This window comes from Uloborus diversus, chromosome 10, assembly GCF_026930045.1.
Source record: "Uloborus diversus isolate 005 chromosome 10, Udiv.v.3.1, whole genome shotgun sequence".
NCBI lineage: Eukaryota > Metazoa > Arthropoda > Arachnida > Araneae > Uloboridae > Uloborus > Uloborus diversus.
In genome coordinates this window covers 82,044,251-82,072,077 of record NC_072740.1, presented here as the reverse complement: position 1 = coordinate 82,072,077, position 27,827 = coordinate 82,044,251, and the positions used below count along the sequence as shown (strand labels likewise).

The 27,827-nt window shown below is 32.2% G+C and overlaps 1 protein-coding gene across 2 annotated transcripts in view; it reads right to left on the bottom strand.

The window, feature by feature from the left end:
• The window catches only part of LOC129231519 (uncharacterized), a 61,335-nt gene extending 49,270 nt beyond the window's left edge, over positions 1 to 12,065 (bottom strand). The window contains exons 1-2 of one of the 2 annotated variants that reach the window (XM_054865856.1): positions 11,886 to 12,065; positions 4,307 to 4,510 (exon numbers count right to left, since the gene is read on the bottom strand). Coding sequence is in view for 1 of the 2 variants with exons in the window: in XM_054865855.1 (XP_054721830.1) it covers positions 11,886 to 11,903 (18 nt within the window). In the remaining variant the exon portion in view is untranslated. The remainder of the gene's footprint in view (positions 1 to 4,306; positions 4,511 to 11,885) is intronic. The other variant, XM_054865855.1, reaches the window with a different exon arrangement.
• Positions 12,066 to 27,827: the final 15,762 nt, after the last annotated feature.

The following is a 27,827-nucleotide window of genomic DNA, read 5'->3' as shown; positions in this document are numbered from 1 at the left end:
TTTGTATAAAAGTTCCACTTAACATTTTGGCCATGGTAAAAAATCTATCTTTGGTATTTCTTTGTGTAAATCCTATTCTATAGTCTCCTTAGAGGTCAGTTCTTGTCAGAACAAAAAGCAAGTCAAATTGAGAGTTATAAACAAGCTAGAGGGCTAAATAAGGTGTTTAAACATATTTTTTCACATTAAAAAAAACTAATTCAAAACACTTTCGATTTTTCAATGAAGTTACAATGGATAAGAATGCTATCATAAGCAAGTTCTTTCAACATCAAAGGAGAAAAAATTTTCAAGGATCAGTCGCTATAACCAAGTTTAAGTGCATTTATAAAATAAAAAAGTTATACATAATGTAACAATTTTACACATGAAGGAAACTTCAACACAAAATTAAGGTAAATGACATAAGGATATTTGCTAAGCAAAGATTGAAACAATATAAAGAAAAGCTGATAAATGTTGCTTTATAGTTCATATTTTTATGTATGTCTAATAAATGGAAATGGACTAGATAAAAATCATAAAGCTGGCAGAATAAGTCTGAATATTTATGCAGTAAATCTAACACATAACTATTTCTCAAGTCCACCTTTATATAAATACTATATATATATGAAGCTAGGGAGGTTTAAAGAAAATTCAATAGAATTTGTAGATATTTCTGACATTAAAATTAAAGTGTAATATAATTATTTAACAGGAAGAGAGCATACAACTCATTTGCAATAGACAGATTTCATTAACACCTATATTTAAGCATTTGTTGATATTCAAATATTCATTTGAATTTATTGAAGGTATGTAATAAATCTACAATACATTGCACTGCTCATCAATTTCAATACACCAGAGGTGCCCACCCAGGGGGGATCATGCGCGCACTGCACCTTTAAAATTTTTTGAGGCCGGTGTTTTGAAGGGGCATTTTTCTCATTTTAGGGCTTGCTTTTGGGGGGGTCTTCATAATATTTAAGAGGGTGCACCCTGGCTTTTAGTGGGTGGGCACCCCTTAATACACCTCCATTTTTCTAAATTTCCATCACAAGTAAAGGCTCGGAATATGATGACATTTGCATTATTTTGCATCTTTGGACTATTTTTATCTTTTTATTAGGACTTTTTTTTTCTTTTTTTTTCAGATTTCAAGACATTTTTTAAATGCATTTTATACATTTAAGGACATGTTTGTTATACTTTAAGATTTTTTCGAATGGGATTATTTATAAAGTCTAACTTTGGTATCTTACTTTTAATAATTACAAGCAAGAAAAAACAACAATTAGGACTTGTTGATACCGTAAGCTATATTCTTAAAGTAAATACAGTTGGTTTCAGGAAAAGTAAATTGTATACTTTACTAATTTATTGCCTTTCTTAGTAAAGGCTTTGGATAATAAAAAGTATGTAGATGTTGTTTATATTGATTTTCAAAAAGTTTTTGATAAGGTCCTGCATGTTGCTCTTCTCAGCAAATAAGCTGATATAGGAATAGGAGGGAAAATTTTAATTTGGGTTTAGAATGGGCTGAATGGAAGGATATATAGAGTAATTGTAAGAGGAAATCATTCTAAATGGACTGATGTTTTAAATGGGATTCCTCAAGTACCAGTTTTAGGGCATCTTTTGTTTATTATTTTTATGGATGATATTCATGAAAATAGGAAACATGAATTATTTTGCTGATGTCATCGAAGTTAATTGGATTGTAGAAAATGAAGATCAAGTAAAACAGTTTCATAAAAGGAAAAAAATTTGCATGATTTACTCAATGACAGTGCCTCTCATGGCTAGAACATATTGAAAAAAAGAGATAACAATTACTGCCTGAAAAAGATTCTCAACTGGCCACCTATGGGAACTTGGCTTCAAAGCCTAATGAAAATTTATAATTGGAAGGACAAGTCAAGACAACAGGTTGTATGGGAAAAAATTGTGAGTTGTGTAGGTCCAAGGCCTACCAAGGGCTTTCTGGTTTAGTCACTGCATGACAGGAACAAAGGGCCCTCAGAGAGTGAGGTGAGGTCTACCAAGGGCCGTAAAGTTCAAGAAGAAAGAGAAGAACCCATTTGAAACAAGACTGTAAGATAATTTTTAGTTAAGAATTACATTACTGTTTTGAACAAGAGTGTTATTTTTATTTCCAGATAGCTCGTTAAAAGGAATTATCAACTGAAAAAGGTTCTGAGATTGTTATTCTAAGACAAGCAGGATATAAGCTTGCAGATATCCATCTTTTGTAGAAAGTTCTTGTTGGTAGAATTGATTATTGCAGAAAGGGCATAAGTCACATTTTTTTTTTCAAAATTAAGTTTGCTGTAGTTTTCCCATATTTGTATGTAGAGGCATCGACTAGTGTAGCAGGGAAGTCATTCCTTGTACAACAAAGCACTTTATTTAGGGGTCACACTTTTTGTTTAGTGCAGAAAGAGCATAAGTCCCGGACTTATGCCCTTTCTGCACTAAACCCGAAGGAAGAAATAGTAAGACCCAATGGCAAGATCATAGAACTAGATTTTTTTGGCATAATGAAGTAAAAACAAATAACTTCTTTGATCTAGCTTAATTTTGGTAATGGTAGGTTCGTCAGTTCAGGGGGTTAGGGGCGGGATTCGAAATCACGGAATTGGAAAGAAATTCACTAATTTCTCAGGGGTTTTATTAATAAAGATTATTATTAATAAAGTAAGGTTTTATAATTAAGGTTAATAAGTTATATTATTTACAAAGTAAGGTAAGGTAAAGTTTTATTAATAAAGTAAGGGGGAGATATGCGTTGGTCAAAAAAAAAAAAAAAACAACACTGCAGGAGACTTTTTTTTAAAAATAACACTAAAGAAATTTAACAAGATTGCTGATGACTTTCCTCTGAGAGGACGTTTGTTCGTCCTTTGCGACCGGGGTTTTAGGACAGTAAAACGAATGTTAAACAAATATTTCGCACTCTAGGAACTGCAAAAAAACGGTATGCTTTCAATGAGATATGCGTTGGTCAAAAAAAAAAAAAAAACACTGCAGGAGACTTTTTTTTTTAAATAACACTAAAGATATTTAGCAAGATTGCTGATGACTTTCCTCTGAGAGGACGTTTGTTTGTCCTTCGCGACCGAGATTTTAGGACAGTAAAATGAATGTTAAACAAATATGACAGATTATTACCATAACAATTCCAATCTCTAATAAGTGAAATTCTGAAATTACATCAAGATTCACCATCACATCTGTTGAAAACAATGAAATCAGTAACTGCTAAAACAGGCCCTTCATTTTTTAAGAGGACTTATCTCCCAAATTGAGATTTTGGACATAGATTCTACTGGGCAACAAAATTTTTCAATTATCAACACTCAGGACATTTAAATATTTGATAGAACATCAAAGGAACAGTTTCAGACTACCTATTTTATAGACGGTTTCAAGAGAATATTGCAAAGTAACGCTTGCTGACTGAACTACCTAAGCCAATATTGAGTAGAACGGGAAAATTTTTATATCATTCTAAAAAATAACAAATATCAAGATGATTATTCAATGCAATTTTGAACATAATCATACTAATACTCGTATGTACATCGAACTTGGTACACAAAACTAGACAAGAGAAGTATAGAAAAAAAGATTTCCATGGAGAATGTATTTGATGAATATGAATCTAGTTCTGTACACACATTTAAAACTTTTGCTTTTCATCTCAGTTTGTTAGTTTTTGTATTTTTCTTATTTTTTTACACCAGACTTTATTCTTTCACTAAAACAAGGAAAGAGAAAGAGGAAAATATACAATGTATTTTCTTAAGATAACAAAATTTATAATTATGGACTTCCCTAATTATTTTTGTCACTTTGTTATGTAACATTTTTTATTATCATGAATCAGTTTGAAACAAATCTCTTTCATTTGATTTACATTTTCATCACTCTAAAATAGCCTTTCAGGATATTTATTGCAGAAAGGGCATAAGTCCAAAGTTTTTAATTAATTTCAATGATGAAATTAAACGTAATTTAAGGTGAGCTAATGATCCTACTTGTGGCTAGATTAGTCATAAAAAATTTCATAGAACTTAGTTCATTTCTGAATGGAATAATCACTTTTTATTGTTTCCTGGAAAGTTGCATTAGTTTGACTTATGCCCTTTCTGAAATAATTGATTCATATATTAAGAATATTTTGCAAAACTTACATCCTGCTAGCCTCGAAAGACTTCAAAACAGGAAGAAAAGAAAGTTAGTGATATCCAAATGAAATAAAACCATACACCCCAGCAAATTTGAGCTCAACAGATGGAAACTAGAGAAAGAAGCATACCAATATCTGGAATCCAACGCTGCCTCCAAGCCAGTCTGTGGAGTAACAAGAAAAACACTTCTATAGCAGATTTGCACTGGGAAACGTATCTATCAACTCAAGATACCAAAACACATGGATATCACAGTCTCGGATCAGTCCCTCGTCCTATTGACCAGTTACTACAAAATTTCACTGGTACGTACACAACTTAGTTCTTGCGTCCTGGTTTGAGATAATGCAAAATTTAAGAAAAATGACAAAAATATGTTAAACAAAATTAACATGACCAATGGAGTCAATTTGTAGTTTTCAATATTCATGTCTAAGAGATTGGGAAAAAGAAGGAAACAACAGACATCTTTCTGTTCACCAATACTGGGATAGGAATTAGGCTCCCAAAGTCTTAACTCTGTTGCTGTTTTAGAAGGAAGGCAATAAGGTGGCAAAAACAATATGTTATAATGCTGTAAAAATTTCTCAATCTATCCTTAGTTGTGAAGAAAACCTAAAAACAGTAAATAAAGGTGCAAATTTTCTCCCAACTTACAAAAAATCATGAGGCTTATATTTTTAAAAAGAAAAACAGGTATAAAACTGCACTGGCCATATGAACCACTAAAATTTATTCTGCTAGTTTGGTGGATGCTTTTGTGGTCTGCGACCAGTGAACCACTGACAAGTGACAAGTGCCTTGACAAGTGACTTGTGAAGTGATCTTACACATATTTCATGTTTCTTTTTGGGTGAACAAAAGGCATATCATTACATTTTATACAGGAAAAAAAATAAAATTAATCTAACTTGCTGAATTTTATCTTTTTTTTTTTTTTTTTGCATGTGTTTAAAAAAAAAAGACTCATTCCTCTTATATTCTATATAGCTAGAGACAAATCCTTGTTATTCAATAAGATTTGCCCTATCTTTTTCAAACCCATAAAAATTAGATATTACATGTAGCATTAGTTTAAAATACCACAAATATTTGTATTTTCAGGAAATTTTAAAGCGGATTTTTTGGGGAAGATTTTTTTTTAAGGGGGGGAGGGGGTGGCTTTTTCTGGATAAATTGATCTTTTACAAATTAAAATACAGTTTACTAGTTAATTTTCTTATTAAACGTAAAAAATCCTTTTAACAGAAGTATACACCAAACTTTAAAACCTACTTAGAAAATTAGCTAGTAGCTTTCTTCGTTCAAAACATCAAAAATTATCCAAATTATTCTTTCTTCATTTAACAGTTAATTTTGATTAGATGTGATTTTACAAAATAGTTCAATGATTTTTTTATTATTTTTTTAAGACAGAAATTACCTTGCCCCCCTTTTTTTGTAAAGTTGTTTTCGTTTTTTTTTTTTTTTTTTTTTTTTTTTTAATTTTATTTTTGAGTTACATGCCCATATACCCATTAAGTAATTATATACTGATTCTGTTTTCTGTATACATAAGAGTTTTAGTGAAAAAAGCGGCAAATAATTCTTTGCTGTACTGGGAAATTAAATTATCTAGTAGCTTGCAACATCAAAGTTAATGTTTTCATTTGGAATGCTGAACACAAAAATTTAAAAACAAATTCTTAAAGTAAGAAAAGCCTTGGAATGTAAATATTGTAAATTTTTGAACACATAATCTTGAGTAAGTTACCGCCCTATAGCCAGGACTAAGGGAGAAATACATGAAAAACACCGCCAACTCAGTCATACCAGCCGATGACTGCAGTTTTGTGCTTATTAGCACTCAACAGCTCGGCTTGGGAAGTGACGGAGCTGGAGGTGGAAAACCTCTTAAGGAAGCCAGGAGTGCCAAACAAACTGGTAGCTAATATAAAATTAGCACTGACCGATGATTGACCGAAGCAATGGTTCAGTTCAACTTGAAGATTGAAGGCAAGGCATGGTATTTTCAGTAAGTTACCGCCTTATAGCGAGGGCTAAGGCAGAAATACATGAAATACACCGCCAACTCAGTCATTCTAACCAAGGACTGCAGTTTCGTGCTTATTAGCACTCATCAGCCTGGCTTAGGAAGTGACTAAGCACATTATTTTGACTTAGAAATATCACAATTTCCAATTTTTCCCTAGTGAAAAAAAAACCTCTTCCGGAAAAAAAACTTATTTTTTCCAAGCATTTCGGGGGCGGGGGCTCTCACTGTTCCCATCTCTAATCAGGACTTAATTTATGTTCTCCAGAACTTATATCATGCAAAAACAGCTAGAATTATATTTTATATTTAAAGATTCAACATTAAAAATAAAAAAACAGTAAGCAAAGGGAAATGGCACATGTTGGTCCACTTTTCTACTTTTAATTTTTCACCTCATTAAAAAATTAAACAAGCAGTTTGATTTTCCGCCATGAGTTTCCATTAAATATTTCTCCCCATCCCAGATTTTTTTTTAAATCTTCAATTCAATAACACTTTCTTTATTATTTTTTTATAAGAACTCTGTGAAGAGGACCAAGGTGCACCAATAGCGGGGCTTGTCGATCCGCATTACGAAAACAACTTCAAAAATAATTTTAATGATACATAGTATCTAATGTCGTAACTAACTTATGTTCCTTTGTGCTTAACATGAAAAATAAAAGTTTAAAGATCAATGTAACAAAATAAAAAAGTAAATTGACCAACTTCTACTTTTGCAGAATTTATGTCAGAACCATCTACATTTTCTCAAGAATCTCCACCACTAGAACCTTCATCAACTTCACTATTGTTATTACAAGAATTTTGCTTTTCTAACATGTTTCTTCTTTTTTTTTTTTTGAGTTTTCCAAAAGTAGACCAACATTTTTGATCAGAAGAAATGCTTGTATCATTTTTTTATGACAAAATATAAGTTACTACACAAGCAGTAATGAACTAAAAAACTTACTTGAGGAGAGGAGTTTAAAAAATTTATTACTCTATTCTTCATTTAAATCATTAAAAGAATTAAGTAGCAGGCTTTTAAAAATTACTCAGCACTAGAGATGAAAACAGTCAGAAAATAAAAACGGTAAATTTCGGAAAAAAACGAAGAAGGGGCTTCGGAAGGGGTAAATTTCCACTCTGGAAAAATTGAAAAAATGAATTTTTTCAACTTTTTTAGGAAGTTTTAATTAAAATTCTAAGCAAAAAGTGACTAGAAATTTCATACTTTATACAGTGAAACCTCAATAAGTAGTCGACCGGTTAAGTGGGCACTCCGTTTAAGTGGGCGTTTTTCTTTGGTCCCGAAAAGGTCTCATTCACAGTAATGTAAATTGATCCTCCTTTACTGGTCACCAAATTTAACTTTACCCGGTTAACTAGTCACTAAAAAATGGTTTTCTAAAATTTCTTTTCCTTATCGGATCTTAGAAAATAGTGTCGGACTTAGTTGAAAGAGACTGTTTGGTAGTCATTTTCAACCTGAAATCTCGATCCTCCGTTCTGGTCATTCAAAGCATACTTCTTGCTGTGACTCTGCCGAGTGCCAAGAGTATGAATCAAACTCCTTTCAGCAAGACATACAAAATCTAATGCCTGGAGAAAGTTAGTCAGTAATTAACATCCGTTCAAGGAACTAAAAACACAGGAATTTAGAGCTTGATGTATGTTAGAAGAGATCATTCTTTTCCGTAAGCAACAACTTCATGAGTCAACATTGAAGGATTGTATTAATGTACCGTAACTACATTAAAATAAGTTGTTATTTAGTAATGTATAAATAAGAGAAAATAAAACAAAGTAACTATCATTATTTTCCCCCCTTTTTAATATTTCCACTAATTTATAGACATTGATTACATAAGCTATTGTTTTTCTCACAGAATTCTACTGATATTCATGAATATTTGTAAGGCTTTTTTTTCTTAATTAATTTCTCACTCCACATAAGTAGCCACTCCGCATAAGTGGTCAAACGTTTTTGGTCCCTTGAGTGACGACTTAACAAGGGTTTACTGTAATTCTGATGCAATTTCCTCTCCCCACTCCCTACTTGTATGTTAAAATACTGTCTAACGCAAGTTGTTGTATGATAATCTAATTTTGATATAGGTCAAAAAAGCTTTCAATACTTTTTTCAAAAAAAAAAACTAAACCAATATCCTAAGTGAAGAATTTATTTTTCTTTTTCATAAAATAAACAAGCATAACTTAAATCACAAAACTATGTTTCTGCTTACTGTGAGAACCAAATGTACAAGGTACGGCAAAAAACAACCGGGAAGCAATTTTCCATGTAATTTTGTTAAAAAATAATTAAATAAAACACAAAAAATAATGATATGAAAAGACCCTTAGCAAATCAATAAAATAATTGGTTTTAAACTGGTCGCCTTTTGAAGTAATACAGAGGTGTAACTGCTTATTGAAATTTTCATTCAGGGGCCGCAAGTCCTTTAATCAATCATGTTCCCTATAAAGCAATTGGTTTAGAGAGTCCAAACTTATATGTAGTTCAGGGTAGACCTTTGACTCTAAAATAGGCCATATAGTGTAATAAATGGGATTGAGGTCTATCGAAAAGAGCATCCCTTCTAAAGATGATATCAAGTCAAAAACGATGCACTTTGCACCACTCTTGTCTTTTTGGCCATAGGAACTGGTGTGGAGTCAAATTGAAATGTCTAATCTAAATTGCTGCTCTAAAGTATTCTTAGGTCCAGAGAAGTATAACAGCTTCTAAACTGTCCTTCTGGTACACGTTTTGATTCATTTAATGGCCTTCATCCACAAAAAAACAGATTTTTTATCGCTTGTGCTGATTCCATCACAGACATAGCCTGATTTTGGATTTTTGCGATTTTTAACGTTTTCTAATGATTCTTGGAGTGTCTACAGACCAAATATTTATTGTTCTGCTGGTTATGACCTGTTTGAATGGTAAATCAGTGAAAGGTATCTCTTCCAGCGTGGACTTGCGGCCCGTCTCTAAAGTTTTTGGCATCTTTGGAGTCATAGAGGAGTGCCTGAACTTTTTGGAACTCCTAAAACTTCTGTTAGAGCAGTTTTTGCCCTTAATTGCAGTTGTCAACTTATCGGTCACAAATTCCTATCTTACAAACCACTTCTCTCGTGGAAACCAAAGGATTTCATTTAACTCACTTTTGGAGGACCTGACGATTAACTGAAATGCTCACTGTGCTTTTTTGTACACTTTCCGGACATCCACTATCATTTCTAAGTCACTTAAAAGTGGCATACTGCATCAAAAATATTTGCCAAGGCGCAACAAGCAAATTAACTGTCATTCTTCTTGGTTCAACAACTTTAAAATAGCAGTTCTTTTGCTTAAAATTGTAAGAAAACCGAAAAACAATACATAAACTAGAAGATATATTGTAAATTATTTTCTAATAAAGTGAGAGACAAAAATAAATAAGACATTCAATAAAATGAAATTACTTTACTTGCATTTGATGGTGAAATCTTTGTCCTAGATTTTTTTTTTTTTTTTTTTTTTTTGCCGCACCCTGTATATTGTCGTGCTAAGCATAAAAGTGGAATCTGCAACTGAGCTCAAGCTGAGGTATGGTGTTTTAAAGTTTGGCTCAACCGTGTATTTGATTCAAGTGTTTTTTTTTTTTTTTTTTTTTTACAGAATTTTTTTAAAAAATCAAGTTTTTGATCAAAGGACCCTAAAACATATTATTTGTTATGTAAAACATGAAACAGGGAAAAACTTGATTGTAATAACTCAGTTTTGTTCAAAAGTGCAGGTATGACTTCTTTTACTACAGTGCTTAGCAGGGCCATATGAATAAACTGAAACTCCAGTTTAAGTTTTGGTTCAGCTTTAGAAACCATTATGCAGTTTTGATTTGGGGTTTCTGTTGGAAAGGAACAATTTAGTTTTCATTTCGACTTAGACTGGATTGGAAAAAATCAAAACTCAATAGCTTTCATTTTCAGGCAGTAAAGTTACATAAGGGAAATCATACTTATTTTTCTTTCAAACAATATTAATCATGTTTGAAAGTCAAAAATTACAATTATTTCAGGTTTCAAAGGCAATCTGAAATAGAAAATGTAATTATTATAATTAGACATACCTTACCCAATATTATTGATTGAACAACCAGTTTTTTCTGGTGTTGGACCAAGAAAACTCTTAATTATAAAATAAAAAGTTTTTTTTTTTTTTTTTTTTCAATTAAACTTACCTTTTTGTGTATTTCTATCAAGCAGAAAAAGAAGATACTTGGATTGCACGTATTTTGTATGCTCAACCCTTTTATATGTTCCAAGAAATACAGAGCTATTACGATATACCCTATTTTTATTTATTAAAAAAAAAATTCCAATTTTCCACGCAAAAAAAAAACCGTTTTTTCCCACCACTTCAAAATTTCCAGAAATTTTGCATCTCTACTCAGCACTGAAAAAATAGCAATAAAATTTGTCCAATATAATGAACTTTATCATGTGATTTTGTAATAGGATTTGTGGTACTATATAGGCTATTTGTTAGTCATAAATTAGAATAAAAATATTAACAGTATTAAAACTATTAAGATTGGTTCAATGTGCTCTGTGGTCTTAGGAGCCCGAACTCTCCTAAAAGAGTTGCATTCCTTGTTTTTTACAGCTCCCATGCAAATTACAACCTGATTTTAATAGACATCATAAAAAGCAGGTAAATCTCTCTCACTTAAAAACACGAAAAAGTTTTTTTTTTCAAAAATAGAAACAAATAAAAACAAATGACAAAACTTTTATCGTAAGTTTGCAACCATAACTCATCAACATAATAAAATACAAAAACAAAGAATCAAAAATATGTAAATATATGTATCTATACAAAAATTTAAACTTGAAATCTTTTAATTTTTTCAATGTATAATTGATAATCCTTTCAAGTATTTATTTTTCATAAACTTTAACAATGAATTACCAATTCAGTGTTTCATGGCTTGAGAGAGGCAAAAGGTTTTGAAAAAAACTTAAGATTGTAAATGTAAAAGTAATTGTTAGATTACACAAAATAATATTATTGCGCTGAAGTGTGAACATTTTAGGATTTCATGCATACTCATCACATCATAAATATAATTATTTTACACTTTTTCGTCATAAAAATACATGAATAAGTTTATGTGTAAACATAAGAAACTCTCGGAACTGTATAGACAGGTTTCGCGATAAAAAGTTAAGTCCTGTTTTTTTTTTTTTTTCTTTTCAGAATTATGAAAAAGCACTCTTTCTTTTTATTTATCTTGTAGTTTTGATGCATTTCGTTCATTTTTAGCCATATAAAGCAATAATAAAACAATGTTAGTCAGGAAATACACATGAAACATTTTTAACCCAGAATCGAAAATTGCTGATTTATATTTTCAGGTGAAAAGATGGAAAAACTTGCACTGAGATGTTACTTTGATAAACTTTCATATAAATTTAAGCATCCACGAACATTTGAATAAATTGTACATGTTGCACTAATATGCGATCTGTTAGAAATTAAATTAATTTACAACGAATAAATTATTTTCTTCCGAATGCATTGCATATTAAAAGAATTTTCTTTCGCGTAGATAAATTCTCGTTTTTCAAATATTTCAGCAATTTGTTTCTAATTTCAAATGGAATAAAAGATACATTATTTTCATAATTATAATGCAACCTACTTCTTCATCATTTGCCATGGGAATTTATTTTATTGCTAGAAAGTAAAAAAAATAAATACTTTATTAATGAAAGCATTATTAGGACGCGGTCTGCCAAATATAAATCGGCAGCCGATCATCCCTAGCACAATCGCATCGTTGATGCAAGATGCGAGTTCACTTGACGGCTAGGTAACTAAATCTTTGCAGAACACTGTGTAGGCAACCGACCGACCGGTTTAGTCCACAAAAACGTCATTTCCGATTGGAAAACTGACGGAGAAAAGCAAAATAAGAGGAAGCATTTTATTCGAAACGGAAAGTGACTATAGGTAGCGCTATAAATCGGACAAAACCGAAACCAGATAAATATGCTCTGTTACGGTATTAAGCTAGCAATTAATCATTACTTTTCTGATTGTTTTTAGTAATATTCTTGCCTTGTTTCCATATTTTGTGCTTGGTTGGTGAGGATGTGGTTATTCGTAATGCATTTATCACTCATAAACTGTAGATTTTTTGGTTTTCTTGTCATATTCCGATTTTTAATGTTGGTATTTGTTGCCCGTCCATTCTTTTACTCTTTACTGTTTACAATAATTTCATATTTTTTCCCATTTCTAATTTTAACATTGATCTATTGTCTACTATCTTCCCTTTGCCACTGTTGGTGTTTACTTTTACACAAGATGATTGCATGTTATTCGCAACTCCAACGAACTATAGGGGGCACTGCAGTCACTGTCTAATGGCCGACTTAAAAACTAAAACAAACGCATGTGGTAACGAAGAAAATGCTAAAAGTGTTGTGATTTTTGTTGTTATGTATGATTTTTTCGCTTTATTCATTTGAAAAGATTCAACAACAAACGCACGCTCTAACACATAAATTGCTTCTAAACTTAGGAAATGATAGATATTTTTGTTCGCATGTATGATTTTTTGTTCTTTATTCATTTCAAAAGATTTTTCCAAGTCTTTTGGTTATTCTGACCCATATAGAAAGAGATTAGAAACCAAAAAGTATTACGAAAGTAAACAATTAATGCAGAACACACAGTAAGTTGTTCTGAAGCAGCCATTTTCACGATGTTGAATTCGGAATTCATAAATTTTTGGTTCGCTTCGAACGGCATTTTCATTTTGTACCGTTTTTTCTATACATTAGTACATATTAAGTTCAGTTTCGTGACATTTCCGGCATTTGCTGACATTTTTGTCACATAGTGCACATACGTGGCAGACTGTCAAGAGTAACGTTTAACACTAGATAATTTATTTCTATGACTATATGATTGGATATCCAAAGAAATCATGCATTTAATTCATTCGTCATGGAAATGATTTACCTGATATGCGAAATCTTGTCAAGATACATTATTCTTTCACACAATTTTAAAACCATAACCCTATAAACAGATTTTTGGCGAACTTTTATTTTTTATTGTTCAAATTCTTAACGTTCTTTCTGGATTTTTCAATCTGTTCTGCGATAAGTATTTTCAAGAAAATTTATTTGCATACTGTCTATTTCAGTAGAATACTGTAGTAACAAAGGTTATTTAAATCATTTATGAGGAATTAGGTTAAGGAAAATTGTCCAGTCAATGTTGTTAAGTTCGTTTTTTTTTCATCGAATTGAAAAACTGATATTTTTTTCAATTTCACTCAGAACAAAATAAATAAAACGTGTACTCACAGTTTATATATGGTGGTAGTTTTCTTTTCAGTTGATTGACCATTATTTCTTTTTACTTATCGAATTCTGTAATCTTACTATCATTTTATTCCACTCATGATAAAAATTAAAAATGGTTTCACTAAAAACGCGAAATCTCGCCAAGGCTACTTTGCCCGCACAATACTAAAACTATAACCCTAAACAAATTTGGCGAAACCTTTCAGCTGAGCATAAAAGGAATAAAGTAAATTCTTTCTCGGTTAAACATTTTTCATTTTGTTCTACGATAATAAATTCAAGAAAATATTTTGCATACTGTCCATTCCAACTAAATGCTGCTGTAAATTATGATTAGTTAAATTGATTTAAGATTAAAAAAAACTCATATTCTTACAAATTCATACAAAACAATAAAAAATTTTACCTGGTATAACGTTATCCAATTTTGTTAATCCAGAGTTTTCTTGTTTACTCTTCCACCATTTAATACTTTTTTGAAAGAAATAAGGAAAACTGACATTATTTTGAGAAGCTCTAGAATACTACTAAGGGACGAAGTAATTTCTGTTGCTGAAAGCAAACTAAGACACATCGATTGCGTTAATAAATACTCAGAACGCCTGTGTTTACGTCAACAGACACACGTGGAACGCAACGTGGCATTGTATTAGTTCCATCGGCTGTTTTGTAAATCACCGCAAGGTAGCGTATTCGAGCGCTGGAGTTCCGAATTATTTAACTGATAAGTGTATTAGTTTTCGTACCGATAAATACCAAGTTTCCCCCAAAAAAACGTAGCTAGAACATACTTGTATCATAGCAGATCGTAGTAATTTAGCAATATATACTACTCAGGGTCAGTTTCTTAAAGTGGTTTATGTTGCAAACTATTTTCGTATCTCACATTGTCACATTTGGATGAGTAGAATGATCGTGAGTAGCATTAGTATGAGTGACAAGGCAAGTTTTATTATGATGCCTTTTTCAGATTTATCAGAAAATTAGCGGTTGAACAAGAGTTTCTGCAAATATAAGAGCTTGAGAGCATTTCATTTTCGTTCAAAATAAGTTAAAATGAACAAAAATGTCTTTTTTCCCCTTTATCTTAAAAGTTTAATACACCGAACAACGGACAAAATCGTCATCGAAATATTTCTTTTATTTCAAAAAAACACTCTGTGTAAGACTCCATTCTTGTTTTTGTATTCAGATTTGTAGTATTTTTTTTTATAATTTACAGACAAAAATATTTATAATTGAACTGGTTTTGAAGTAAAAATCGATCCTCTCTCTCTTATTTTTCGTTTCACATTCCGTTAAATGAATGTATTGCGTTGCGTTCGCATACCTAAACTGGTCGAAATATGGGAAGATTGGGCGCCTGAAGATTGGGCGCCGTCGATTGGGCGCCGGGAACTTTGGACGCCGAGCGTTTTGAGCGGGCGCCGAGAACTTTGGGCTCCGAGAACTTTGTGCGCCGAGCATTTCAGGCGCCGGGAAGCGAATTTTGAAACCCTCTCAATTACAGTGCATTGGCGAAATTCGAAAGCTGCCAAAATAGTTGGCGAGAATTTCGCAGTGCTGCTCTTTGCGGAATGCTGCTTATGGTCTGCTCAAGCGCCTCTGCTTGCAACCTGTGTTTAAAAACAAAGTTCATTGTAATTGTCGCGATTGTCATAAATTTCTGTATTTTTTAAACTCTGAACGATATTCTTGGTCTATATGTATTCGGTCTAGGAAGATTGGGCGCCGGGAACTTTGGACGCCGAGCATTTTGGGCGCCGGGAACTTTGGGCGCCGAGCATTTTGGGCGCCGGGAACTTTGGGCGCCGAGCACTTTGGGCGCCGGGAACTTTGGGCCCAGTATTTCCGGGGCCTAAAATGCTCAGCGCCCAATGTTCCCGGCGGCGAATTTTGAAACGCTCTCAATGCTTACGTTACGGTAGCTACCGGTTAGTTAACCACGTGAGAGCTAATGATCACTTGCTCCAATCAACTGCTTAGAATGGTAACCGATTGATTATAGAACGCTGGGGTTAGTAACCGGTCGACCGGTAAGGTTCGTCGAACACAAGGAATGCTTGCGTTCGCCGAGCTCAACTGGTAGCTACCGGTTCATCAATCACGTGACATCTAATGATCACGTGCTTCATATTAATACGGTAACCGGTTGATGATAGAACGCAGCGGTTAGCAACCGGTTACTCAGTGGTCGACCGGTTAGAATCGCCGAACAAAACCATTTACAGTACATTGGCGAAATGAGAAATAAAAACGAGCGCGTTCTATTAAACAGCATGGTAACCTGGATACGTTAAAGCAACCCCGAGTAAAATGTAAACAGAGCCGCCCCTTAAAATTGTGAGGTAGAAATTGCAATGCGAAATATTGCTGTTTAAAGTTTTAGTTCGTTTTAATTTCACGATTTACTGTTTTTTGTGTTGTGAAATATTTCCGTTTTCGTAGGGTTTCATCTGAATCTTAATTTACATCTGTATTGTTGTTATGTTTCGAAAATTCTGCTTGCTGTAAACATTCGCAATAAACTCATATTGAAAGAGACGCAGAACAGATTTTAACATGGTAGATAATACATGCTGTTTCAAAATGAGTTTCTTTGACTGTTGATTTTTTTTATATTCTTGAGAATAGTAACTGAAATACAATATGAGTTCGCTTCTCTTATGTTGTTGATCTTTTAATTTGTTGGTTTTCTCTGAACAATATGTTGAAGATTTTGGTTATTTCATAAAGTTTTTTAACAATAAAAATGTCGTGAGAAAATCTGTAAAAAATATTACCGTTTAATGATCTAAGAAATACATTTTATCTCAGGAAAGAATATAATCCTTTTCATTTAATTTAATTTCACCTTCATCTGTCTCAGTTTTTAGTTTTATAAAAAAAAAAAAAAATAAAAAGGGGAAAGGATGGGTGTGAAGATGTTTAGTCACTGCTCCTATGCTCTGTGGGGCTCGTGAGAATTTGAGCGACCAGTGTCAGCCTTTGCACACTCCCCCCCCCCCCCCATTTCCTAAAAAAAATTAAAATGACACGTTTGGCTACCACCAACTACTCGCAAGCAGTAGTCATTGGCCCCAGGAACTGTAAGCTTTTCCATTTCGATTGTTTTATGCTTCGAGCTTGTGTCACTCCTTAACTGTACTAAATCATTATAATCTAATAGGTGTGAGTTCATTTGTATGCTAATGATAATAATATATTCAGAGCTCTAAAAAATTTTTTTTTTTTGGCCTTGTTAATTTTGCCTGAATGAACTGATAATTGATAACAATTTGCAGATTGCACCAAAATCTTAATTAAATTAAAATGTTCCCTATCAAAGAAGTTTACAGCAAATATTGTATAATTGACTTTGAATTCATAGCACCTGTGATAGTTAAGTTAGAAAGGGGGGAGAGAGTCAAAGTGAGTGTCCTTGGCTAGTGCATTCTTGCACCTTTTGAACTTGTTCGTTTCCGTTTTTTTCCCTTACATTCATGGCATGCGAAAAATCCGGAAAACTTGCAGAAGGGGTTGCTATTCATATTGTATTGTAATTAACTCTGAATTTTGGAGCACTTCAGAAGTGATTGGTAGTTGGGAGAAAGGGTTCCAAACAGAAGAACAATACAGACGTAAATTAAGATTCAGAAGAAACCCTACGAAAACGGAAATATTTCACAACACAAAAAACAGTAAATCGTGAAATTAAAACGAACTAAAATTTTAAACAGCAATATTTCACATTTCAATTTCTACCTCACAATTTAAAGGGGCGGCTCTGTTTACATTTTACTCGGGGTTGCTTTAATGTATCCAGGTTATCATGCTGTTTAATAGAACGCGCTCGTTTTTATTTCTCATTTCGCCAATGTACTGTAATTGGTTTTGTTCGGCGATCCTAACCGGTCGACCACTGAGTAACCGGTTGCTAACCGCTGCGTACTATCATCAATCGGTTACCGTATTAATATGAAGCACGTGATCATTAGATGTCACGTGATCGATTAACCGGTAGCTACCAGTTGAGCTCGGCGAACGCAAGCATTCCTTGCGTTCGACGAACCTCACCGGTCGACCGGTTACTAACCGCAGCGTTCTATGATCAACCGGTTACCATTCTAAGCAGTTGATTGGAGAACGTGATCATTAGCTGTCACGTGGTTAACTAACCGGTAGCTACCGTAACGTAAGCATTGAGAGCGTTTCAAAATTCGCCGGAACATTGGGCGCCGAGCATTTTGGACGCCAGAAACATTGGGCGCCGAGCATTTTAGGCTCCGGGAATACTGGGCACAATATGCTCGGCGCCCAAAGTGCTCGGCGCCCAAAGTTCCCGGCGCCCAAAATGCTCGCGGCGCCCAATCTTCGACACCCAATCTTCCCATTTCGTAAAATTTAGGCCTCTTTTCAGAATTATATTCAGAATTAAATTGCTACATAATACTAAATATCGTGCATAAAGACTTGGACAGATCCAGATGGTATCGCGAAAGATCAGATGTGTCCCCTTTCAAAAATAAACATTAAAAAAAAAAAAAAACAAGATATTTCTAAAAATTGATTGATGGTTGTATCAATTTCAAGTTTTTACTGATGAATTTAGTACTAGTAAAACTCAGTGCACCTTCAAACATTTATACTGCAGTGGGCAGGTAAATGGCAGTATCTGCAAGTAGTTTCCGAGGTATTTGAAGCAACTTGTTTTGTATTCAATACTAACAATAGGAAAATGTTGGAATAAGACGTTTTTTGTATTTTTTCTCAGCATGACAGAAATAAGCAAGCTTGTAAATTTAAGCTAACTTACAATAGGTGACAAAAACATTAAAAATCTTTAGATGCTACCCATAACTTGCCCACGGCAGTATACTTCTCCTTTGGGAGTTCATTGAAAAGGGAAAGTTAATGGTCTTTTGTTAAGTTGAAACCACCATGGAAGTAACACAGGGTAATACAGCATCAAGAACACTTCCCTTTTGCAAACTCTCTATAAAAAGTCATTTCTTTTGCAAAAGTGTGTTGTAACGAGACTTTTGTTTTGGGAAAAGTTTTATCAAACGTATATCTAGTGAAATCTAAATAATGAATAAAATTCTATATCATTCATATATTCTAATGATAGTTAATTTAATTGAGAAAGTTGCTCTTTAAGTGCTCCTCCTCATAAGCAAATGTAAAAAATGACATTTATTAAATAAAAAAAAAAAAACAATTGGTACTACACCCCAGCAAAATCAAAAGAATAGATGTGTGTACTCATGCATGCACATTCATATATACGCACCTATTAAATTAATATTTTTTGACACCTTTAAAATGTTTTACAAAAGTCTGGCACTTTCAAATTCAAAAAAAAAAAAAAGTTTTGTATGTGATAGATATTTAACATCTGTAGGGAACTCTGTATTGTTTTGAAACAAATGATGTTCGCAATAACTACAATAAAAATAACTACTGCAGTTAAAGTATATTTCTTCAAAAATAATACAGCGTTTACATATAATACAGTAAACTTCTGATTATCAGCGGGTCGGGTGTCACAAGTGCCGCGGATAATAAAAATCGCAGATAAACCCCAAGAAGGCTAAAATGAGAAGGTAAAAATTGTCCTCCCACAAAAATATAGTTGCATTGATGCGTCAATACTTTCTTCGAACTGAAAATTTATGCGGAAAAGTAAAAATTTTTAGTATTTTTGCACAACGGAAGTTGCATAAATAAAGAACAAGTGTATGTACTTTGTAGAAAGTGTTGTCTGTCTTTCACGAGAAAAGCTCCCACCGTCAAGTCTGAGCCCGTCTACTGCCATAGAATCAGACTTAGTTCATTTTCTGTAAGAGTTAGCAGGAAGGCTTTCTGGGGCCATTTCGCCTCTCGTCTGCTCGCCTTTATGCAGTCATACGGATTTTCCCTACGTTAAGCATCCCTTGGGAAAATGAGACGCACCTCGTTGCTGGGGCAGTAGACAGGCGCAGACATTTCGGCAGTGGCTTTTCTCGTGATGGTCGGACAGTACAATAAATAAATGAAACAAAAATAAATGAGTTTATTTACAATTTTTCGACAAAAAAGTCATTGTTGTTTCTGCTTCTTACTGCAAAAACACGTTCCTGTTTATTAAATGACTCGCGAAAAATAGAGAGTTTACTGGAATTTAATTTTTTCGCAAAAAAAAATAGGAAAAATGTAATAAAGCAAGTTTTGGAATAGTATTAGAAAAATTTCTGAGTGAGTTTAAACACTAAAAACCCACTCATTAGATATGACCCTGAACTAAACCCGCAGTGAGAATTTAGAAAGGAAAGGTTCCTCCAGGAGGGATGGTACATACCATTGCATTATAGAGAAAAAATTAAAAATACGTTATTTCCAAAAGCTGAAGGGACGCAATGACAAGCCCCTGAATACACCCTTAAATAAACAAAATTTATTAATCATAATGCAGGGTGTTCCAAAAAGAATGATCTGTGAAAAATATTGAATATCAACGCTTCATATTGATTTTAAACTATGTAGATAATGAACCACTTTTTTAAAACCAAATTAAAGTGATTAAAGAGTCCACGTTTTCGTTTAAAAAAACTAATGAAGCAAAATCAGGATCCTAAGATGATTTGATTTTTGCCATACGTTTTAATTAGTTTTTGAAAAGCTTTTAATGCACAGATATGTATTCAAAAAGTACTTTATTTCAGTGACTTTAATTACAGCACAACTTTTAAAGACAACAGGAAATATTTTTAGATTTAAAACTCTTTATCACGCTTGCCTTTCCGAAACAAAAACAAGCGATTTCTAATGTGCATTATCTGTCGTTCATTTATTTATTTTCATTTTCTTACCTTTTTTATCTCTTCATTTATTTTGAATTAAATTCTAATACATATGGAGGTGAGAATTCACATGCTGCGAACCAAAAATAAAATAAAAAATAATAAAAATTGTTACAAAAAAAAAAAAAAAACTGTTGGCAGATTTAAATGGATATATTTTCGCTGAAATTAAAAAATAATAAATTATTCCTTAGTTTTAACTGTAAAAGGCATGTGACAACAAAGTTGCACTTTTTGAAGATTAGCCCATTAATGACTGAAGTTTTTAATTAAACTAATGTTTTCTTTTTCGGATGAAAATGCTGGAAATTTTGTGTTTTAAATAAAGTTTATAGATACAATAACACCAAAAAATAAATTGAACAACAGAGATCTATGTTGTTTACAACAACAACAAGATTACAACAATAATATCATGCTATTGACCTGAAAACTTAGCATGAAATAAATGAGTTTTCCTCATACTAAATTGTTTTTAATTTTTAGTTTTTGCTTTCTCATAAAAATTCAAAATACGTACAAGTCCTTTTTTGGTCCTCTGAAATGTGTTAATTTTGTTTCATTAAAAAATGTCTACTACCTAACTCCTTTCATTCTAGTATTGTTTTGGTACAAAAATGTTGAAAATTTTAAATAATAGATAGTGTACTTTCAAGAAATAAATATAAAACAATGGAGACATCTGTTTCTTATGCATATACGAATGTGGAAAAAATATAATGTGCCAAAATACACGTCCCCCCCCCCCCTTAACTTCTCAATTTATTTCTGGATATTTCTATCTGCATCTAGTTTCAAATAAAAATGACCTCTGATTAATATAATTTCAGTTTTCAACTTTATACAAATTAATCTATTAACTAGGTGTGCCCACTAAACCATTGAAATATTCAGAGGTCCTTAATCTCTTTTTTCTTGGAGTGGGGGGGAGGAGCGAGATAGGATCCCCGCAGTGTGGTGTACCCCACGTCTTTAAGGGTCCAACGGCCTATGAAAGTGAAGAAAAAAAATTGAAAAAAACCTAGCACTAAGACTTATTTAACGTTACAAATATACGCTGATAATCTCTGGAAGGGGCTATACAGATTTTGTTGCAGGGAGGCCCAAAATGTATAGATCTGGGCCTGGACAGGATACCTTGTTTTAAGCTTCTACATATTTCTAGTATTACTCTTTAAAACTTTCCTTTACATATACATGGGTGCCTCACCCCTAACAGCCCCCAGGCATATATTTCCTTTTGGAATTTTTAAGCTAATGCTAGACTTTGTTCCGTTTAAATCAGAAAATTGTATTTTTTTCCTTTTATAGAAAAAAATTAAATGAGTAATGTTTTGATCTCAATACAAGAAATATTTCTATGTTTAAAAATCTTTATAAAGCTTAATTTAATGTAGCAAAAACAAGCAATTTTATGTTCGTTATTTCTTTCTTATTTATTTATTTTAATTTTCATTATCTTCTTTCTATTTTCATTCCTGTAATATAATTTTCGTTGTCTCGGAATCTTTTGATTAATTTAAAATTAATCGTATTAAAGAGAATAAGGTTTAAGAAAAAATCTGCTTTTAATTCTGCTAACACAGGGCCATTTTGTCTTTTTTTAACGTTTGAATCAAAATCGAGCGTTTCATTTATTGACAGCATGCATTTTCGAATTCGCGTGCTTACATCCTTCAGAACCATGGAGCTATGAGTAATAAGGAGAAGACATCACCACTGAAACTCCACAGTGGAAGTGAAGCAACCGCGAAGATTCGCGGCCATCTTGTGGCTTTCATCGTACGATTTCGACTCCATGCGCTGGTTGACTCAATGCCTTTGCTTTTGAACAATAATAGATAATTTATGGTTTTCTGAAGAGCAATAATCCAGGGTTTTTTCCCGTCAGTTTAATGAAAAGAAATGGTGGAAAATCGTTGCTCTAAGAATAAGAGCTCTTCAATTAATTCAAGAATTAAAATGCTGTTACTGTGCATATATTCTGTTTTGGTATAGGGTGTGTGTTTTTTTTTTTTTTTTTTTTTCAGAGCGAAGGAGGTTTTATCAAAAATAATGCTAAAAGCAGGGTATAAAATTTATTTCCAACCGTCTAGTAATAATTTCAAGGCTCTTATATAAAGAACGGTGACTTTTTTTCGAACAAATCCTTTACGTATCGTGTTTGAAATAAATTTAAACCACTGGATATTTGAATACTTTATTCATCAAGTATTATGTAAAGTAAAATTAACTAAAACCAACGAAATAATTTGCATTAAGTAAATGTTCTCAAAAAGAGCTTTAAACATAATTGAAAGATGGGAATAAGAAAATGAATAGAGCCTTTTCCACTTGATTTGAATTACTTATTCCCAATTTATTTTTTGAAAAGGGAAGATGCAAATCAAAATGAATATTACAAATATTTATTTACTGAATACTTTAGGATTACATAACAAAAATATTACCTGGGTGTCAATGATTTAAATCATTTTTAAACTTAAACCCTGGAAATCTCCCTGAATTTTTTAAATTTTATTAGTTCTGAATTTTTTTAGTCTAACCCTCTTTCATTATATTGATTTTGTCCTAGGTGTTTTTCCTCACTTGACCATTTTTATTTAAATTATCTCTCTTTTACCACATTTTTTTTTCTTTTTTTTTGTGTCTGCACAATATTTTTTTCAATAAGTAGTCACTGGATTAAGGAACTTTTTTTATGAAAACAATGAGGGATTTTGTTGCACATAGATATAAAATGGGTGTGCAGAAAAATTCCATACTTTGTTGCTATATTGTGTGCATTTTTGTACACATTGGAAAAGATAAACTTATTAATACTGCTCCAAGCATAAATTGTTGTTAAAAAATTTAGAGTATGCTCATAAATTTATTTTTGAGAAATCATCAATCGAAGAGATTGAAGTTTATACATTTTTTGTTAACTATAATTGTAGATGGTCTCGGGACCAGTTTTCGAAATACTTTACCAGAAAGTGGGCAAATAAAATTGCCAGCTCTTTCCTATTGTAAAATATAATTTTTATACAAAAAAAAAAAAAAAAAAATAAATAAATAAATAAATAAATAAAAAAAATAACAAAGCTAGTGAAGATTAGAAAAAGGCATATGCTATAAGGCCAATTTGTTTATTTTCCTCCTTTTTTACCAATTTAAAGTGCACTAATATGTCATTTAAATTAAATTTGACAAGAATCATATGCTTTGTATTAAACAGATTTTTCATCATGTCATGAAAGCTTTTTACTGAAATACTCAAAATATAATAGTGGTAAATTTAGAAAAATATCAATATTAAATTTAATTATATTTTACAAATGTTCTAATTTTTTTTCTATAGAATCAAAAAAATCGGATTTAAATCAAATAAATCCGAATTTTTTTTATTATTTTCCAAAAAAAAACAGGAATTTTTACTCTGGATATTACTTGTATCAATATAAAATATATTTTTCAGTTTTGAAAAGCACATTCCAGAGCAACAAAATGTGTTTTTGAATATTTATTCCAAAAAATAAAGGGAGTACAATATTTTACAATGTTTGAATCAAGGACAACATTACTTTTTGAAAACGTACAGGAAATAAAACCCTTATAATATTCCACTTCGACATAAAAAGGACTTGCGTAAAAGCATTGTACCACTGAAGTATAAATAAAAGGATTCAGAACAATAACAAAAACTGAACAATTGCTGTGAAATGAGTTTAAATATATTATAAACAAAAATAGTTTTATTTACACTTTTCACACAAAAACAGTAAGGTCAGATACTTCTTGGACAGCACTTGTACTTTAGGATTAAAGAAAATACTGTCAGCCTGCTTAATTAGGTAAAGGATAAACGAATGCTCCGCTTATACGAACAAAAAATCCTAGAACCAAATTTTTACCCATAGATAACGTTAAGAAGCCCTCGGATAATAGAATAATATTGATCAGCTTTCAGAAGTATTTTTGCTGAGAAAAATTTTAAATATACAAAAAATAAATTAAGGGCAATTACATTGACATAAAATAAACGAGCTGATGTGTGCATCACATGACTTCCTTTTACTCCAATTTAATGTCATTTCCCCATTATTCGCTATTTTAATGTGATTCAATATTTATTCTCTAAATATCACCAAAAATGGCCAAATTGAAACCAAAAAAAAAAAAAAAAACTCCGCCAAATTTGTCGCCAAGTTGGCGACCAAAAGACTGGCGATATATCGCCAAGTGTCCGACAAATTATAACGCCACTTGAGTTTACATCGAAATTAACAATGATTTCCCCCCAAAAAGGTGCAAAAGACCCCCTTAGGAACATCCGAAAGCAACCAAAAGGGGAGGTGCACAACTAGACCCCACTACGAGTCTATGTACCAAATTTCAACTTTCTAGGACATACCATTTTTGAGTTATGCGAGATACATACGCACATACGCACATACATACAGACGTCACGAGAAAAGTCGTTGTAATTACCTCGGTGATGGTCAAAATGGATATTTCGCGTGTCTATACATTCTTAGGCACTTTTCCGCATGTGGTCGAATCGAAAAAAAAAAAAAACTCAACATTCATTTGGGGGTGAGCAAAATGGAAATTAAGGGCGATTTTTGAGTGAAAATTTTTTCGCGAATACAATACTTCCTTTTTTGTAAAAGGAAGTAAAAATGATAGATTGCGCCTACAACGGGTGAGAAAAACATTCATTCCATCAAAACATTTTTATCATTCTAATTTCTACTGTCACTGTTGCTACAAAAAAAAAAAAAATAATTGAATAAATGTCGGTTAATTATAAATTAAATAACGCAAAAGAATATAAACATTACAGACGAGAAGGTTAAAAAAATGGGAATAAAAGAGCTCCCAAAAGACCTTGAGCAAGTAATCCACTACCGTATATACTCGCGAATAAGTCGAGAAATTTATTACAAAAAATGATGTTTAAAGTTGGAAGTCGACTTATACGCGGGTCAGAATTTCCGAAAAATTTTACCGATTTTTTTCTTTGAAAAAAACACTCAAAAACGTGATCATTTTCCCGATTTTGGTCCATCCCTTTTAAGCAGATGCTAAAGAAGTGAATACTTAAACATTCTGCTATGATTTTACATGGTCTGACTGGGAATAAAGAATAAATAATTACCGTAACTACGCAAAAAGTGCGGGGATCGCTGTTTTCGCGAATTTTCCCAATAGTCGCGAATTATTGCTCATTTTTAAAAAAAATAATATATAATATGGCTACAGCATAAAATTTTGTCGATATAAAATCAAAATAAAAGCATCAAGTAAAAAAATCGTAACAGCTGAACAACTTGTCATGTTCAACTCCTGAACATCAGAAACACACCATGTTATGAAATGCAGTCTTTCAATGTTTTGAACACCACAAGATGGCTGCCAGTCAAAAGAACAGTTAACTAAGCTTCCGAAACGGCTTCAGCGTATCTCGCTCATGTCGTCTCCTTATTACTCATAGCTCCATGTTCAGAACCCGTTTCAGCGAGGCCTTCGAGATAGGAAGGCCATCCAAGTAGTAAATGAAATGACGTCATCGTTCGTCGATCCACAATGAAATTGGGAAGTGAGCACTTCGATTAGTTTTTTGGTTTAATTAAACTATTTGGTTTATTTATTATTGTCTTCTACTATTTTAGTAGCATTAAAACATCTACTTTTTCATTTGAAAACATAAAAAGGAACCAATAATCATACATTAAAAAATACACTGAGCTTAATTCATAGTATTTCACATAAAAACATTTATAAATCTTACAAAGTATTCAAATAACTAAACACGATTTTATTTTACAATCTCGTAAAAACGAAGTGATAAATAAACATAGTTTTATTTTTCATTTGAAATTTTTTTTAACACTAATCGCATTTTAACTACTCATATATTGTATTGAAACATTAAGTCTTAAGAAGTATTCAAATAAATAAATGAACTTTCATTTTACAATTACATCAAAACAAAAAATAATTTTACCATTGTATTTGAATAAAAATAAAATGAAATTTTAAAATATAAATAAACATTTTTACTAAAGTAAACAAGAAACATAACTGCAATATGTTTCAAAGACATAACATCAAATTAAAATACATAATACCAGATTATTAATGTTAACTTAGTAATGCTTAGTAAATTTATACTTTTAAAAAGATATAAATGTTTGGGTGCCATCCCCCAAAGTAAACGGTGCCCTACCTCCTTCAATTATGAAAACTTCAAGAAAAATACCCCATAAACATCTCCCCCATCTCTCTTATAATTTCAAGGGCACAGTTATTTATAACTATAGCCGTTGAAAAGCTATCATTATTATGAGAATATGATTCCTACCCCTCCCCCCTTCGGTGGGCACTCTCGAAAAGTTACACAGGAATTCAACTTGAAAAACGTTAATTAAAGAATGAACTATACAACATCATGAATACTGTATGTTGTACATCAAAAAAAAAAAAAAAAAATGTATTCAATATCAAAGCAGCCTTTTTTTTTGGAATTTGACTACTTCTCCATTTTCAGCTTTTTTTGCAGCTAATGATTCTTGTGTGTGTGTGGGGGGGGGGGCTAATAGTTCATCATTTTAGGCTTTTGAAAAATTATTTTAAAGAGCATTAATTGATGACAAAGTAACCTTTTTCAAAAAACTTCTCATAGAATGACCATTTTATCAACTTTCTTCAATAAAACTTCAAACTTCATATATGTTAAATTTAGATCAACATTTTGCTGAGTAAGCTCTTTTAGGAATTCAGTGTGACATTTTTGTGACAGGGGGAAGGGAGAGGATAACAAGAAGTGTGACATCACGCTTTGTTTATAACAATATGCTCATGTTGAACAGCGTTAGATGTAACAAGGGGGGGGGGGGAGGATTTGTTCAAAATTTTGCAACATCCTTTATATGGACAGCCCCTTAATTCAATTCATGTTACAGTTTCAGAGTTCCTGAAAGCTTTTTAACAGAAAACCCAAGGAGTTCAAAAATTATATAGTTCAAGACATTTTGCCTTTTTTAAGCATAAGAAACAAGCATAGAGCATTTGGCAAAAACACGTTGTATCCACTGCTCAAAAGTAATCTTTCGCAAGCCCAGAAATCATGAAAATCATAATGTTAACTCAACCACAATTTGTACATAAATATCATAAAACTTAAAGACAACAGTGCAAAAAAAAAAAAAAAAAAAAAAAAAAAAAAAAAAAAAAAAAAAAAAAAAACATATTTTTTTTTAATTTGCGCACAGAACCAGCTTGTTTGAATAACATTGCAGGGGCGTAGTTGGGGGAAAATGTTTGAGTATCGAACCCACGACCTTCGGCGTTCAAAGCTTCTTCTTACCTCAGAACTACGGAAGCCCATCAAGGAATGTTTTTTTTATCAAAATAACACATGCTAGCGTATGAAACAATTTAATCGAAACCGAAAAT